Raw genomic sequence first — 18,836 nt, 5'->3', positions numbered from 1 at the left:
GAAAGATAGGGAAGCACTGAAGTTCTCTTTGGAGAAAGACTACGCACTAGAGGGAGCACTCACATAATGCGCTTACTCTTTTATAAACCTGAACACATCGATACTAATCGCATAGCTTATGAATTTTTGCCGTATTTCAAGACGCTCCCTTATCTACGCCCGATTATAGATGCCCAGAGATGTTTTGGCAGGAGCAGCTATTGTAACTAAAACACGAAACGTTTTCTAATTGATGAAAGCAAGTTTGGCACAAATGATTGTGTCAATGGTTAGCGTAGGATCGCTCTGCAGCTGAAGATACCATTGTAACAAATTCGTCCCCAGTCCTCTTTCAGAGCGGCAGAGTCCGAGCTGCTCGAAAGTAACACTGGCCAAAAATCTAAATTAGGTAAACGTAAAAAAGCTCGTACTTATCACCCGACAGAAATCATCGAAACATCACGCTTGTTGATTTTGGATCGTCTGCAATCATCAGATGCATCTTCCGTCGTAAGCGTATCCTTAATTAGTCGTAGGTCATGGCATCTACCAACAAAATCGTACAATTGTGTCTACCATTCAGCGGGAACTACACACAATTGTGTGTATTGAATAGTAAAAAATTAGAGAAACAATCGAGGCGCTCTCAGAGAATGTCGTTGAAGATGGTGGTTTATATTTAATTGGCACCTGCTATGGTCGTGACGATGATGATTGCATATAGCCCTCTGGGCTTTGTTTATAGCCGATATTCAATGGTATGCTCTTAGATTTCTGCTAGAGAACAGGGAAGATTATAATCTCTGTGATTCGCCTAAATGGATTCCCTCTTCGATTTTGTTTTTCCTTCTATATAACGTGCTTTTAGCGACGCTGTAACGCAATCTCGATCGATTTTTTTTTTAACAAAATCCAAGCAAACCTTCTACACGGGCTTGAACAGACATCCGGCGGATGGCTTCTTCTCGATAAACGAAGCCATCATCTGGACGAGCCTCCTCACGTCACTTGAGGAGTTCTTCATTCACCTCATTCGAGAAAACTCGTGTCGTGTTGATCTTCGGCGCTGTTATAGGTGTAGAATTCAAACTTTTAATACAAGTAAAGCAAACAAGTCACGAAGAACGTCTGACGACACAACGGAAGAATGGTATCACCGTGATCATTGGCGACGACCGAACGGATCGCGTCTACTGCGAATTTAACCCGGTACATTATATTCATTCTTCACGCGACCTCAACTCTCCAAGAAGGGCTCCGAAGTCCGGTAAACATTTAAAGCCGGCTAGAACTCGGAGTGCCGGTTACGTGGATTTGCCGTTTCTATTTCATACATCATCGGAGTATGCGTTCGTTCATAGAGACAGATACAACACCTCGATTTATTACTGTTCGACCCCGATGTCATGAACAGTCATTAGCGCAGGATGAACTAGTAGACATTAATTGGTTAAAACTAGGCCAGTATATGGGCAGCACCTAATCTGTGCCTGATTCTTTTAACCATTCTCATCTTAGTGCGAAGCTTTCGAGCCGTATTTGTTTGTCGGTAGCAGTATGGGCGATAAGGTGAGTGGCGTATTAGATTGAGAGAGATCGCCCACTAATCTCATCGTCGTTGCTATGGGTAGATACTTGTTTGTGTGCGTTTATTTGCGCTGTTTCCGTTTCTGGGGCGGGTCGGGTCGGGTCGGGTTGGGTTGGCCGCTCGTTCGGGACAGTGTTTTTCTAGTTCATCTGGCCAATGATTAAACATACATACTTAAATATACATTAGTCCGTCAGTCTCAGCCGGTTCAACGCTGTTGCCGCCGCTGCCGTTAACTCTATGATGAACACGATCGTGACGGTACTGCCCCGACCTGTTGACGCCCAAGAACGACTGTTGCAGCTCGCACTTCTGCTGGTGAGCATTCGTTCTGCTGCTACTGCTCTTTGCCGTTTGCTGGTTGAACCACTCGTATCGAAGTGCCGCTTGCTTGCTTGCTCGCCTAGCGAGTGAAGTGAACAAGTTGAGAAATTGAAGTCGAAGTGATGAAGCTGCGACGCCGTCTTCTGCCACCGTCGTTGTTGTCGACGAGATTTGAAATAGCTGTTGGCTGACTTAAGCTGCCAGCTATAGCTTACTCATTGAGCTTGAACGGACGGTGAGAAGGACAATGTGAGTTAGCGAGACTGTGTTTCGTGGCTGTGGTCTGTCGTGCACCGAAGACGCTAGCGACGCGATACGCAAGACCGTCACACAAACTGAGGCAAACGAGTTTGGATCACGAAACAACACAACAGATTCTATCGCCATCATCAGCGATAACATAGGACCAATTCCAGCGGTCGCATTAGTCAACTACGACAGTCCATGCAATAGCTCCTGTGGCAATCGCATCGGCTACGAACGAAAACACGAGCGAAATTTACACTTCCTTCTCGTTTTTCGTTCGCGGTGGCCGACGGTTCGTTACCCAGTCACTTTACTCTTTTTTTTTTTTTTTTTTTTTTACATACAGTAATAATATAAATATATTCAATTGGACTTTACTAAATTGAACTGCACGGGGCTGGACAACACTGAACCACCGCTACTTTAGCTGGGCTGTAGCAGTGACGATGGCATCAGCTTTATGTTACAATTCACTCTTATGATATTTCAGTTTTCTGTGTGTCGCTCACATGAGCGCAACTTTTCACCTCCCCACCAGTCCTTCGTTCGGCAACGAACGCCGCCAGCAGCAAAATGAACAGTGACAGCAGAAGCAGAAAACGCCGATCCGTTTAGCTGTGTCGCGTCTGTCTTGGCAGCGGCTGCTTAAATTGTTGTCGTCGTCGTCGACGACGCCGCCGCCGCCGCCGCCGCCGTCGAAGAGCTTTCAACGAACAAGCGAAAATGAACAGAGTATAGCAAGTGCAGAGTCAGCGGCGCCTTCCGAACTGGTGCCCCGGCCGTAGTAATGGCAGCGACGGTGGTGGCATCGGACGCGTATGCTTTGAGATCGCAACACGCGTTCCAGATCGTAGGAACAGCGTCGTCCTTCGTTCTTCTTTATTTGAAGAACAGTAGAGACGATAATGGAACAAAGATATTGCACTGCGCTGACTCTTTTAGCACTTCCACTTTGTTCAGCCTCTACGTGCTCTTGCAGCGCACGTACAAATTCCCCAAACAAAAGTTCATCGTGGCATTATTGCTCTGAAGAAGCGCATCTGAGGCATACGAGAAGGCAGCATACAAAGTAAACAACAGCAAACCCGATAGAGAAAGAACGAGAGATAGAGCGGCCAAGAAACTGACCAGCAACTTCTCGTTGTCTCACGCTTTCCGTCAGAGGAAAAATTTCGACTCGTCCAAATCGAGCCATTATATTTCCTCTCTTCTAGCGCTTGATGAAAAAACGCTGGCTAAGTGTGTAGTCCAAAGCGTCAAGTTGGACCCTTCAAAGCTAATGAGTAAATCACTCTCGTATCCTGTAGCGTCAAGGAAAACAAACGAATTTTCCAATGTCAGGATGATCATGATGGTGCCGCTACCGGTGGCGCTAGTATCTGGCCGTTTGGCCTCCCTTTTTTTCTTGCCGCATCTTGCCTCGGAGCAACGTCCGACAGTAGCTACGCGAAAAGAACAGGAAATCTTGTGATGACAAACAACACTTTGCCTTGACAGCCCGTGGTCGCTTGCCGAAGCAGACATCAATCCAGAATCGATGCTTCAAATGAGGAGTCGTATGCTGGTAACTCATCGAAAGAGTCAGGCGGAAATGAGGTGTACGCTTATTGGCAATTGCTTGTTAACGCATGCACCGCATATGCCTATCAACATTAGACACAGAAGATTTCAAAGAGCCAAATCACACTGCTCAGTCTATGATATTACAAAGACCAACTAATGAAATTTCGCTTCCACATGTATATACATACATATGTATATATGGGTATGTACATGTATATATGTGCATATAGAGCGAGAGTGCATGTATAGTAATGAGCCTAGCAAAAATAGTGCAAACGAACGTCTCAATGTCAGGGAGATTTGAAAAGATGACATCGACGATTGAATGGAGAAAACAGAATTGGGGTGTCTGTGCGAAAGCAAATGCGTTAGGAGGCCGATAGTTTGAACGTCCTATGATGATGGGGCTACCTGTGGCCTATGGCGCCGATACAGCGGGCGTCGCACTACGACTGCTTCTACCACTTCAAATACAAATTATTGTTATTAGCCAATCGTAACAACAGATGAGGTTCGAGGAGCAGAGGGCTTCGCCGAATATCAACAAAAAGCGATGCCGTTCATCGCTCCGCGAACGGCAGCGGCAGCGGCATCGACATCACTCGTCTCTGGGAACATCTTTTGTACCTGATAGAAGACTTCTTCGCAGACTGTGGCCTCACTTGCGCTTCTGCGCCATTAACACCGACGAACACACACACAAATACGTTAATTGTATTACGGAATCGAAGCCCAGTTATAGGTACTTTTCGCTGTGTCAGTTATTAAATAAGACAATGCGTTTTTTTGCGTAAAAGACGTATCATAAGCCGAGATACAAAAGAAAGGCTTCCCATACATCTTGGAATGATAATGGCAATCAAATAATTTCCTAAAAAACCTGCAATTGTAGAATTAATCAATAACGATAGAAATGTATCTCTCAGAAGCAGTCTTCTTGCGAAACTACGGCAAATCAAGGTTTTCACGTGGATGACGCTTGATCCCCATCGTTCTTCCTTCTTCTCGGCGACCTTTACGGCACAGTGAGAGCATACGGTGGCACCAATGAGGCTAGCGCCAGCGAGCCCAGGCCGGGCCGGGCCGGGCCGGGCGGCGACCCGCGTACCGACTGACAGCGGCAACAGTTCGCAGCAACAAGAGCCAGCAAATGGCGAAGGGATCGTTTGTTCGCGTTTAGATAACAGGATATGGCTCATTATTGATATATACTAAAATAACAACACTACCAAACACAAATAATAACCATCGTTATCACAGTTGTCGCTATTGTCGGCATCGTTATTATTATTATTATTATCGAAATAATTAAACCGCAATTAACCGCCGCAAAATCGCTACTATTTATTCTGGCGGCGTCCGGTCAACTACGTTTTTCGGTTGTCTGCCTACTTTCTCGGTGCGACGAATTTCGAGAGTAGCCGACGTCGCGAAAGCCGCCGACCACTGACGTCTGCTTCTCGCGGTCGGCGTCCTGCAACGAACGGCTCGGTTCAGTATAGCGATTAAATGAAGCGTCAACACAAACAGCCACAGCATACCCCCTCAGCCAAAAGCCAAGCGTAGCGTCGCTACCGTCAGTGTTACAACTACGACTCCTGATATTGCTGCCGAGGCTGCAGTGAGTCTGGCGAAAGGTTTTACTCAAAATTTATCATTCCGCCGAGTGGTACCCTGACGGCTACAATTATAGGTATGTACATATACGCCATGATTGTACAGACAGAGACGCAACAACAGCGGATACGGTAGTTACCGACGGGCAGTACACATTAGCCACTGCTACTGCACAGTCACCATCATCGGCGTCACTACCACCATTCCCATGTTCCAATGGAGGCAGGGAGATCGACCGAGCGACTGATCGATGGCAGCAACAATATCAGCAGTTAGCAGGAGCAGCAACCGAGCAGTCGCTGAGGAGGGCTGCTGATGCCATGTCATTCTCCCTCGAGACGACGAAAACCGCAGGAGTATCGCATGGTTGGCCTCCAAGGGGTTAAGACCCATCTCTGTTGGGCAACTTTCGAACGACGTCGACAACAACAACAAAAAAGGGAACACTACTATTTGCTATTTTATTCGAATTTTTTAGGTATGGACGGGCAGCATACATTCCTATTGCGGCTGCACGCCAGATCGCTAGAGCTATGCATAGTCGGCACTCGATACGTGTTCAAACGCCCATATACACGGACAAACCAAATAGCGGTAAACACCAGCTGGTAGCGGACAGCGCAACAGCTTGTATCGTTTTGTAGCAGATTTTAATAAAACATTTAGAACAGGACTACCGACAAATGGTCGGTTGAATCGAAGGGAGAAAATGAGCTTGAAATAATTAATTAGATATATAATGAGTTCACACCATTTATATTTTTACGCTACTTGTCTTCCTGGCACTCAAATATTATCCAAACACCGACTGATCGAATGGAGGAGAATCTAGAACATTGAACTGTTTGGTGTTTTACCAAATACTCCGACAGATCAGTAGCGCAATTGAATAAATAGCTTAATTCAATGTGCTATTGATAAGTTTCCATAGATTGAAACAACCCGGCACGTTGACCCAGGTTCGCACAAGTTTGGGAATATTTCGAACTGAATTATGGAAGACGAACAAATGACGTCCCAGGAGACGCCTTTGCAAAAAAAACTTTTTTTTTTTTTTTAATAAGGGTTAATGATTCTCCGGGCAGCGCACTGCATAAGAAAAACAGGAGAAAAGTCGAAGAAGACCGTTACGAAAATTAAAAGTAAAGATCTTAATCGATGTCAATGGCTTTTTCGATACCTTGTCGTCGCCAATGGGTCTCCTCTTCCTTCATTCTTCTTTTCCTTTTTCCTCTGCGCTTTTTAAAACAGATCAGATCAGGGGGAAGGATCTGTCTGTCTCTCTATCAGTCGTGACTTTGCCGATTTTATATTATATATATATATATATATATCTATATATAGAGAATTGGCATAAGCTGTCGAATCAATCAACCGTCAGCAGTTTCTTTGAAGGTTCTGTCGCCTATAAAGCGACATGTCCATGTTTTTTTCTATGTAATATTCTACGATTACAGGCGAGATCTATAAGAACTGAGCTAAATGGGGCGCCCCCATGTTGTTGGCCGATGGGACCGCAATGTGGCCATTAAAGGCATAATCATCTTCGCACTACAATAGTGATTATAATGGCGATAACTACGCGTTATTGCTTCTGATGAGCCTCGGATCACCCGATAATCAGGTCGGATCGATCACCTCCTGCTCGTCGTCAAGAAGCAGCGTGACGCCGTTGTCATCAAAATAGTCAGATCGACGGAAAATGAGCCCTAGTCGACAGATTTCGACGTCACTTGATTAAGAGATTAGTAGTCACTCATAGGGACTTGACCCGTCGAGGGGGATGGACGCTAGCAGCCACTGCGAGAAAAATAAACGCGTAAGATCTTCCTCTTTGAAGAGCACGAAGTGCAAAGAAAGAAGCTGTGTCTACCTTAAAAAAACGAGATAACATGAATTAAATTAGTACGTTAGTCGAAGCAAAAAAAAAACATTACTTAGGTAATCGCAAGGCTTTTGGAGGCTTAGCTAATTTCTGATCAGAAGAGCACTTTAAACAAAATCTAAATCTTTCGCTGTCCAAACAAAAGAATCGTTACATACAATAGCCGTAACTGTAAACCGAAGCAGCGAACAGTGTCTGCTTTCTTCTATCTATGCCAAAAAATAATAACCTAGACATTTGATTTTCAATTCTATACATGTTTCCACGACGCCTTTATGCGTCTGATCGTGTCAATAATCAGGGCCGATTCACTAGTTGCTGCTCCCCATACTTGGTCTTGTAGTTCCTGCCGATTCCGTAATAACAATGGCATTAGTGTTTATTTGCATGTATGTAGGTATAGTATACTATTGGTCCACATTGGATCGGCTGTGTCCTATTTGGTCTTAAGCGGGTACGCTCTCCCATAGATCGAGGGATGGATGAATGGATAGATAAGCTGTTCTCGTTTCCGCATGCCGCCTCTCCCCTTTGTTTCATAAACTTTGTCAATCATCCCTTTGCTGTCGCCTGCACAGCAACGTGCCCTGCTATTGTTATCACCATTTATCGATCTCTATGATATCGGTATCGTGGCCTTCAATAAAACTGAAGTGTCTGGTAGCCTGAACCAAGCGCCCTGACCTGATCTTGCAATTGTCTAGCAGTTTTTTTTTTTAAATCGCAGTGCGACTTCTCATTGAGGCCGAAAGATCGAAATCAAAAAATGAACGAAACGAAAATATCCACGATTCTGAAGTACGATTGGTGATAACGGTTGTTGTTGCTGTTTATCGTCACGGCGGTCAGGATAACAAGTCACAGATATTGATATCGACTGTTCGTGCTATCGCTTAATGTGTACTCGTCGCTAATGTCATTGTGGGAGCCGTAGTACCAGAAGTAGTAGGAGATGATAGCAAATATTGATCTGATCTTGTTCTTTGGCCGAAGTTGGCCTGTGTTGTGTGTCATGCTTGTTAACCAGCAACTACGTCCAGTGTGTCCTAATGCGATAATCGACCTTACTAGATAGTAGCGAACGGCTCGTGGGTGCTCGCTTTTCGTTGAGTGCAAGTCAATTAACACAACAGTACGGTAAAGATAGTCCTAAAAAGCCGTGCAGGCACAGGCCATCAATTATAAGCCTACATAATCGATTATGGGTAAATGATAGCCAAAAAGGCAATAAAACTTTTTCCGCTGTACGGGTCTATTATCAAGAACATTGTGAAACGAAAATTTTTATTTAAGGTAAAACGGCCAAACTCTACATTTCGATGTTCTACCAAAACGTACTATTGATAACCATGTCCAATGATATTTCATAGTTTTTCTACTTCCGACGATCGTAAACACAGGCAAACTACAATCATCCAAGAATATGTTTTTATCTTCAGCTCAAAAATCAGTGTTATCGGTGATACACTGATTTGTGAGCGGATACGAGACAAAAATAGCACAAACCTATCCACATCTGTCAAACCCGATGCGATCGGTGTCCTCGTGCAGTAGTAGATCAGCAATAGTGTCTTGTCATGGTTAACGATAAAAACAAGATGCCCAAGCTTTCAACAATATCTATAGATCATTATAGCTTACTTTGGAGAAATTCAATGGAAATAATATATATATAATAATATCTTAACGTTAGCAACTGAACCCTGTCGCTTTTACATCCGAAATGTTGAAGTGCCCCCTTCTAAGCAAATCCTTTATATCCTAATACTTTAATATATATATATATATATATATTGTTTAAAGCATCCAGTGATAAAAATACACTTACATCTGTCAGGATCATCATTGTCCGAGATATCTTCATGGTCGGATGATTCTCTGCGAGCTGCTGCTGCTGCTGCTACAGCTGCTGCCGCAGCTGTTACAGCTGCTGTAAAGGAATAACAACAGACGAGACGTACGTTAAAAAACACGCTGGCTCAGCCTTGTAGAACGCTTATTTCAATATATTCTTCTCTGCACTACATCTATCTAGTATTATCCAATTTGTCTTCAATTCAGTTTACCGTGTCCAAAACCTAGCTATGTTACAATGATCGAATTCATTGGGCGGTGATACTTTTCAATACATCAAGGCGCGTAATCGCCCAATACATGACTCAAGCACGTGTTATTATTAAGAACGAAACACTTCTATTGCCGACTGAAATAACATATTAAATTTTTATTGAAATCACAGAGCATGCACTTTCAAAAAAGTGCGATTTCTTTGACAGTAGTTTTTGGAGAAGCTACTGATCTGAGTAAACATAACCTTCTGGCGAAAAAAACAACAGCTTTTTTTCGTTACGTTAAAATTATATATATATATATATATATATATAATTAAATAAAAGTACCTCCTCATACAGATATCCACGAAAAAATTGAGGGATGGTCTCCAGCTGTGTACTTTGAAATGAACGCCACACCAAGGCGGTGAGCTTTCTTCAAACACCCCATGGTATTAAAAAACCAATGATAGGCAGCAAGACGTCACGTAAAAAGAAAGAATAGTTGTTTTATTAGGCAGAGGCAACCTAGTACATAGGCTTACAAGGTTTTTGACTAATTGATTTTTTATTTTTACGCGCATTTAACTAATTGATTGCGCGCACATTAATCTTATTCGACAATAGGTGTGCATGAGCTTACTTTATGCAGACTTTTGCTGCTAAGACTTCGTGTGCAGGAATATCTAAAGCAAGGGCTCCGAGTTTTATGTACGGTACCGATGTTAAACATTTCAAAAGACAGCTGACTACTAACATAAACCGAAACGTTCGAACCTAGAGCACTACATGCCCCTTTAGTTGAGCAGGCAAGTACGTTACACACTATATCGGCACCGGGATATCTACATAAAGATAAAGTAAATTCCCAAATTTAACCCAGTCCCTTTCAAGTTTTCTGTCACTGGTTTGGATACTTATAGAAGCAATATGGCCGCGAGAAAATTTGATCGACGGCTACGTACTGAGCAGTGCTTGTTCTTTTTCTCGATTTGTCGGGACGCTAAACCTAAGTAAGAGTGCATTGCCCATAATTCATAGCGCAGCCAAAAGAAACGCTGTATAGTTGGTCGCGGGGATTTAGCAGGCCGGACCTGAACTTGCGGCGCGTTATGTTACCTCTCTGTGTAATTCTGTCTGTCCCGTGTCCTGCCCCTGCACACACATACATACATACTGTATCGAAATAATCGGCGCCTTACCCTTACTGCCTAGTCAACTACCGTGGGTCGTAGATGTCGCCTCGCCCCAAAACATTTCCTCATGATTGGCGTCATTGCGATCCTCTTTCTCGACATGGATGGCATGGCCATAGGCTTCTGTACTTGAAGTTCTCCTCGCTTCAACGGACTACCGCCGCCTGTACGCGAAGCGAAACAGTCGCCCTCCGGCGACGAGCTTTATTTTCCCTTCTCTACCCCACACAGAGCCGCCGCATGTTGCTCCTTCAACTCTGTCCCCACAGCGCCCACCATGCCAGCTCGTTGGTGTTGTTGCGATCCCCTGGGGAACTGGACACCCACTTAGCTATATGCACAAATCTTTTTCCATGTGTATCAAATACTATTATTATTAGTATTATATTCCTATTATCGAATTTTCCTTGTTTTCCGTCAACACTCTATAACAAGAAGCATTAGCAATAATGTCAGTTATGGCCCGCTGAATAATATATTTATACTTACTATTAGTAGACATTCTATTTTAAGAAATTGCTAATATTCAGTACTATTTCGCGTACAAGTGAGTTTACCAATAGACAAAATCGTTAATGATGTTAATCGCAAATTTATTCTGGTTTGCATAAATTGAACCTCACTTTGTTCCCCATGAAGTAGGTCAGGCCTCCGCCCGTAGGGGGCTCTTAGTGACAGAGTCGAGTGGAGATTGAGCGAACAAGACAAACGGGAGAAACGAAAAGGACAACGTTCATCTATAACGGTGACGACCCGAAGCGAGAGACGCGAACACAGAGTAGAAAAAAGCTCTCTTTCCTCGTCTTCGGCGGCGTGGGCGACAGCAACAGCAGTAGCTATCCTTAAGGTAAGGGAGTAAAAAAAAGATGTCGTTATGAGGAGGCGATAACGCGAGCATTTTTCCCGCGGGAAATTTCAAATAGTCTCAGCACAGACTACTAGCCCTTTTAACAAAGACCTTAATTTTGAACGGCGTAAGTGCATGAAAAAATGTATTCGAAAGATTATTATAGGGGTAGAATTTTTTGATCGAACGATTAACCGAAATTACCGATAAACCGATTTTTGCGGATCAATAACATATAAACTCAACACCGTATGGGAACGCCAATATACGAAAGTGATTTACTTTGTTTCGAAGTCTAAGCCCGCAGTCGTATAAAGGCTGGCTCAGTATCACATCGTCGCCGACAACGATATATATCTACCTTCATACGATAGTATTAACAGCACTCAACTCATTTGGTAGCACGACCGTGATAACATCTTCTATAGCTCTTCCTTGGCTCAATAGGGGCTCCAATAGCTCGATACGGGTAACTTCAATGAAACTAAGATGATAGACTCATGTGTACCGACATAAGCTGAAGCATTCCACGCAGAACTGTTACAATCGCCTGTCGAAATGCATTTTGGGCACGCACCTCGGTAAAGTGGGTAGAGCGAGGCAAAAAAAGGGAGTAGCACAAGCTGGGATTGGGAAAAATGGGGACAGAGGTTGAAGGGAACTGACCCCTTTCTGTCCCGCGCTCAGCCATTTGGGGATATGCAGGAACCTGCTCGGCTTGTCCTAAGCGAGGCGAGAAAATGTTTTACTTTGGAACCGATTTTTACTATGACACCACCTGACGGAGCGGAAGCCTGGGGGAAGAAGAGAGCTCACTTAAAAACGCTGTCCATATCAAGAGAAGCTAAAGGGCAACAAAAGTCCACCAGTTAACCTAAAATTTGCACTTAGCCATTTTTATGAGCTCAAATAAAAGGAGCTAATATTTGCCCCCATTTTTTCTACACCTTATTTCGGTTCCAGTGAGGCATTCTCTCAGGCACTCACATAACTTCACATTTGCCAGTCTGTGTATAAAAGCGTCTGCTGAAACACTTATTCCTACAGAACCGACAGTAATAATATCCGCTAATTAAAACGTACCGACACCTGCCTATCTTTAAAAGCGTAGATGAAATTGGATTGAACTGCCCCTTAAGTAAACGATTCCATTTGAAAAACTGCTACATCCCTAATAATTCAAAGTTTGTTGATGTAGGAAACTAAAATGATAAACATATAGATGTGACTGGTGAAAGATTAAATAATATTTCGATTGTGCTACACGCTTGCAGACGGCAAAGCAGTTGGGCAGACAACTTACTTATTAAACCCTTATAAATAGTGCTTCCTTCCGCAAGGATCACCGGAAGAGATTAGCCTTGGTGAAGATCAATTGCGATTCTTCACGTTATTTGCTAATCGTCAGTAAGCTTTGCTACGAAGTGAAAGTTAATCGCCTTTTAGCTGTCCACAGGCCATACTGGTTGCTTTCATTTTAAATGATGTATTTTACATGTTCGCTCCTAGCACTCCTCCTAGACCGATATGACACAACAGACTCGCGCGGTGATTACGATGACGGCTCACCCTTCACTCGTTCATATTTTACTCTTGTAGCAGGTATGATTACGCGTTCAAAAATATCCGTCTCGTCACCACATAGTTCAGTCTGTCACCAGATGGAAAGCTGAGAAGGATGATCTCTGCAGATCTCTCTACTGTCCATGTTTGAATGCGACCCTGTCCGGCTCTAAGCCACTCCAGCACGAGCAATGGGCGCGTACCTCTGCGGGTAGGCCAGAAAGGTGCGCAAACGGATTTGCCTGTACCCGCATGATACTCCCGGAATAGAACCCCTTATATGAGGGGGTTTGAGTGACTGTAACGACTGGTGACGTCTGTGGCGCTACTGATCCCAGCCGTACTGCGATTATCATTTCAACATCAAAATGATTCTCTATCATTTGATTAAGCTACCAACGTACCACAACAGCGAGACTAGCGGCTAGAGAAGCACGTTATGTAGATGTACCCGCTTATGTATATTAGAGATGGGCGCCCGAAATGAGACGCACAAAATCCATCCTAGCTACAAGAAATCATGGCGAAGGAACAGGTAGAAAACGAAGAATTTGTTTCTAGCACAATGAATTATACCAGGACGTCACATATAAGTTAATAACTGCAAAAAATATGGCATTACTGACGCAGAATGTCGATGATCATGGGGTATCCTACTATGTGATGAGCCCTCCAAACGCGATGCACCAGACTGAAGTTAATAATCGGAAATGATTGTATCAAACAGTTGATTAATCTTAAAACCATATTGTACCTACTAAATGTTGCCAATCACTCAAAGTATGACAAGAAAGTGTTACAACAAGGACGTGGCAAATCTTCGACACGGCTTGAGGCAAAAGAGAACCACTGGCTATTTAGGCATTTTTTTGCCTCGACCGCTGTCTATTCGCTGTTAGTTTCGAAGGCCTGCTAAAAATATACTATTATTTATATTTGTTTCATCTTCCGTTACTGTTATGTTAGTCAAAAAGTCAGTTTCCTTCAACTTCCAAGGTCGCACCATCGCGTTGAGTAGCGTTGAATTGTAATCAGCCACTGAAGAGGCTGTTCTTTTTTGGCTTTAGTTTATAAATTCAACAGCAGGATATTTATGCAGCATAAAACATGGGGGCATTTCACCTCAGTCCATCTCGGAGCATACATGTAAACGCTCCACAAACCCCACCAAAATGGGCAAATAGCTTTGTCGAGTAAATAGCGTAGGCCTTTCACGAGTTCCATGCTTATGCCAACTCGGGCTAGAAAGAACGGGTATCACTTATAACAACGACGAAGAGATCACTACAAATACACAGGCCTAACAATTTCTTTCTCGACGGTGACACCGCAGCCCATCAGGGCCAATTCTCGTTCCTGTGAAGGCAATTATTACGCTCCGTGAACTGTAATGCTGGCAGAAGCTTGTAATGCTGGTTGACGATGACGGCGACAATACAGCAAATTACAGAAGCAACAGCCTTAGCACATCATGAGTGGTCCTAACGAGCAGTGCACTAGCTGGGGCCGGAGGCCTACATAGCGCTGTCTGTCGTGCTAGCATTCCTACGTGCAACACATTGGGTAGGACACACGTTCATATACACAGCCCGCAGGCTGGCAAGCAAATTGTCACTAGCTACAGACAGGCGCATCGGTGATAGAAGCAGTAGCAGCGACAGTAATAACATGGGGGGCCTATTAGATAATGTTGCTACTGCTGTCGCCGCCTCGACCCGTCCCGCTCGAGGTCTACATGGTGAGTGATGATGGCTCTAGCACGAAACACATGGCGCATAGACTTTTCGTGTAACTTCTACTCCGCAAAACGATGATCGAGCCAATGTGATTCTCGAAATGACATTAACAACTACATCATCAATGAAAACAATATGCGCAGATAGCAATTAACAGGAACAGGGCTAGCGGAACATAATATTTCGAAAGGACAGGATTAGTTGCAACTGGCGCGCATTGCAAACCCTCATGGACACAGTATATATCTATACGATAGATACAGACAGCGGACCGACCGATCGACTGGCTAGGCAGTTAGCTAGGTAGTTTACGGAAGCACGATGCATGCCACCCACTCGTGCATATATATATATATATATAAACATGTACATAGGCACACTGAACGCAAATATGAATCAGCTAATAGTATTCTTTTCTACAGCGACCCGTCTCTCCCTAGCTAGCCTTCTCCGGCCCGAAGTCGATTTGTCGTTGCCCGTTCGATTGATTTTTGCGTCCGCCAACGACAGCCGCTCCACTGTGTGGTACTACGCGTTCGGTTGTTGGTTATTCTATTCGATGAGGGGAGGCTGTAATGAGTGAGCGCTGATGGCGTAGATATCTGCGGCAGTTCAGCCGGTGCAAATCCTGGGAGCTCCATATAGCTAAAAAAGATCTGACAGTCCTTTGTAGGTACTTTGGGCCGGTAATTGCAGTTACAATCATACCGTTTGCCGCCTGTATTAAGTCTAATAATAGTAATGATAATAAGGGCAGTAACTGCGGGGCTGAAAAGATAGACGAAGATCAGCTGCTGGAAGCAAAATCTGTTCCAATGTATTGAAACAATATTCGTGATACGCTACAGAGGGTTTGCTGAAACGAGACTCGATAAGTGCCATGTCGCGCGATTTGTACTTAAGCGGCTGCTAAACGATTGCAGATAAAGATGGTATTTTGCACTAAATAACGAGCATATTGCCGAAATGCCGGGGCTTGTACGTGCTAATACCACTAACAAACACAACGCATACTTTTCAACGTACCGCTGCAGAATTCGATTAAGGGACCTATATTTTTTAAGCAAGAGCAAGTAGGCTTTCTGAGCTCGTCGCCTCAGACAGGTTGTCCTGTCGACGGATCAGTAAAGACCATGTCATTGATGCTTAATTGAAAATTAATTTAATCATTGAGACAAGTAGATAGCCGTGCAATGATACTCGAAGCAGACCGTAACCCGGAAAGGAAATACGCCGTGCCCTTGTACGCGTGCTGAATTCATAACCGCTATAGAGCGTCGCTTTGGACTTCGTTCTAAGTAACATCTTAGCCGAAACTGTGTGCGGAGGTTTAATCAAGCCATTGTACTTTAGATGCAAAAATGCCTTTGCTATCAAGTGGCGTGGTCCTTAATTGCAACTCAGGCTGTAATCCTTTTCTCTCTATCCCTACGTATATATATGGCGCGAACAATCTTTGAGGTCTTTTGCGTATCGACTTGATTCGGCGGGAAATATCCTCTTTATAGCCTATTTGGGCTCTTAATAACGGCTGACCACTTTGTAGTGTATTCAAATGGAGATCGTGCTTAATTTTTCGAGCCCTACAAAATGGTCACACAGTCGTCCTCGAGTCGATGGTCCCTTTAGGAGATCGTTAAACATTTCAGAAGAATACCCGTGACTGGCTGGCTGGCTGGCTGGCTCCGTTTTTGATAGAGCTTCACCTCTGACAAAGCGATTCGGAAGTGAAATTTAGTTTTTTTTAAAAAAAAAAGCTTTACTGACGGTAGCGCGTTAACAGCTTAACTGCAACGGCAGAATGGGGTGACGCGGGAGAACGTGGCACACTCTGTACGCCCACAGGGTGGCTAGGACACGATAGCCGAATGTCTAAACCAAAATAGCATTTTATTGGAGTACGAGAAAAAGATTGCAAAATATACGAATAATTGAAGCAAGTTGCAATTGCTGGCGTTATACCACTGAATTGTTTAAAAGAGCTAATGGACCGATTCGAGCAAGACATAGTTACTGAAACAATAAACGGAATTACTGCAACATAACAAGAACAAGAATAACGAGGATAGCGTACTCGCGTTCAGCAGCCAAGGCCGATGAACTGGTACTTAAGCCGTAGGATTCGGCACCCGTTAATGTAACAGCAATGTAGCGTGTACGGCATTACAGGCCAAAAAGAGATAAGAAAGAAGATGAGCTCATAAGTAAAAGATATCTAGTGTCGCACGGGACGCTGTCTGTTAGCCCAAGTGGCGAGAACCCCATCTGATGTGTGTATGTGACGATACGTGCCTTTATTGTTGTTGTAGAGGAGGCCTTCGATGGAATAAGGTGACGCGTGATGAGGAACGCTGGTAGCGGTAGCGGGTAGGATGGTGGGCGTGCAGCCAGGCGACGCACCCGGCGTACCGACTTCGGTCTGGTGTGCTAGACTTGTTAGCGTCGAGATCTGCGCACTCGCAGCTGCACTTTGTAATGCGTGCTGTATTGCGGCTACGTAATGAAGCGGCACACTATTATAGGGCGCCAGTGGTGCGCCAAAGGCCGCGTAAGGAGACATCGGTACCCGGGGCTCGCTTCCCGGCCCCAGTTTGCCTGTGGGAATAGCACGGCTCACGGAGACAGGCACACCACGTCTTCTTGTGGCAGTAGCGTCCGTAGTGGCCGGTATCGAAATTAGCGGGGGGCCGTTATTAAAGCCGGTACTCGGCGTAGAAGTAGCACTAGCCTCACCACCGTCGCCGAATGGACTCCTTCACTTCTGCTGGATTCAGCAACAATCTGTGCGTGATTGTCGTTGATATTCTGAAGACTTCAGTCGACTGATATCGTGATGCCCACAAACGCACCAACGAGCTTCAGCTCTGCGACGTTTTCCGAAGTAGTCCAACAGCAGCGATAGCACATCTACAATATTTATTTCTTATAATTATTGGATGAGCCTTTGGTTAACCAAGGTAGCACAATATACACTAACACACACACAGGTCACTAAAAAGATCTATAACTAACAACCGTTCGCTAGGGGCTGTTGCCGCCGTTCTCGTTGTTTTTGTTGCCCCTTAAAATCTTCCTTTGCCTCAGGACGTCGACGGCAGTAACCAAATACTTGAACCTTGTCTCGTTGTTTGACCGTCTCGAGCGTTCACTATCGTTTGTTCCTATTGTGGCCTTTTTTGTGCACTGGCTAGACGACTACTTCAGAACAGGTTCTTCGTCACGGAGTGCCCTTGCATTTCATAATATCATTTGACGTTATTGATGCTGTTTTACAAGACATATGTTGTATTTTACATGTTTTTTTTATCAACCACGTAAATTCACTAGCACGTTCTCCTTTGGAATGACTCACACACTGGCTACAATGATTGTGGCTTCGCGAAGTCGTTGAATGCATGTATCTATGGAGAGATGGACGTCGAGGATAATCGACAGACAAACCCGAACGCTTCACTCGGGCCGGCTCATTTGAAGGCTAGGGAACGATATAACAACTTAACGAGTCGACAGCGCCTTCAGCAGCAGCAGCGGCCACCTACTACTACAACAGCAGCTCCAACCCTCTGCCGAGACCATCCGGCTTCACCACACAATTAAGATTGTTTCTTAGTTTGGCCGCGCCAGTGGAGATATTGAATCGCAGTTGGCCGGGCTCGCGGAGGCGGCGCCTGGGCGGTCGAAGGCGGAGCCTGGGCGAGGGTGCCACGGAAAGGGACGTCGCTAATTATTATTACTACCATGCCACGATATACGAGCTGCTTCGGCTGGCGGCTCCAGCTAGCGCGTCTGCCTGCCCTTCTCCTGGCCAGAGATAGAAAAAGAGAAACGAGATGCGGGCGCGTCGGCCGTGGACCAGCAGCAAGCGCGGCTCGCTAGGGCTCCTTTTGTTCTGCACAGCGACGGCGACGGCGACGGCGGCGGCGGCGGCGGTGGAAACAGCAGAAGCACTAGCGATGTTAGTGCTTCTGCTAGTGGAAGGAGCACGACGAACGGCGCAGCGGCCGGCAGCGATGAGCACAGTACCGGGTAATGCGAACTTACTTGCTAAAGCAACGAGTCAATGAGCAAGCAGACGACCGAGGAACGACCGGACAAACGCGCTGCCGCAGCCGCTGTCGTGCGACGACGACGAGGAGGAAGAACGGAGCAATGATCAGCCTGCGAACGCGAGCCCCGTGCAGCTCCTAGAACTTGTCAAAAGCCAGAGCCACAACTATGGCCAGCTCGGTGATCGTCGGCAT

The 18,836-nt window shown here is 44.9% G+C and overlaps 1 protein-coding gene across 1 annotated transcript in view; it reads right to left on the bottom strand.

The window, feature by feature from the left end:
• Positions 1–18,168, bottom strand: part of LOC111269728 (uncharacterized) — a 31,463-nt gene extending 13,295 nt beyond the window's left edge. Inside the window, exons 1-2 of the mRNA XM_022849540.2 lie at positions 16,888–18,168; positions 9,031–9,129 (exon numbers count right to left, since the gene is read on the bottom strand). Coding sequence (XP_022705275.1) covers positions 9,031–9,129; positions 16,888–17,155 — 367 coding nt within the window. The 5' untranslated portion in view covers positions 17,156–18,168. The remainder of the gene's footprint in view (positions 1–9,030; positions 9,130–16,887) is intronic.
• Between the last annotated feature and the right edge of the window lie 668 nt (positions 18,169–18,836).

Source organism: Varroa jacobsoni, unplaced genomic scaffold (genome assembly GCF_002532875.2).
Source record: "Varroa jacobsoni isolate VJ856 unplaced genomic scaffold, vjacob_1.0 scaffold_1408, whole genome shotgun sequence".
In the NCBI taxonomy this organism is placed as follows: domain Eukaryota; kingdom Metazoa; phylum Arthropoda; class Arachnida; order Mesostigmata; family Varroidae; genus Varroa; species Varroa jacobsoni.
This window is presented reverse-complemented; position numbering and strand designations above follow the sequence as displayed.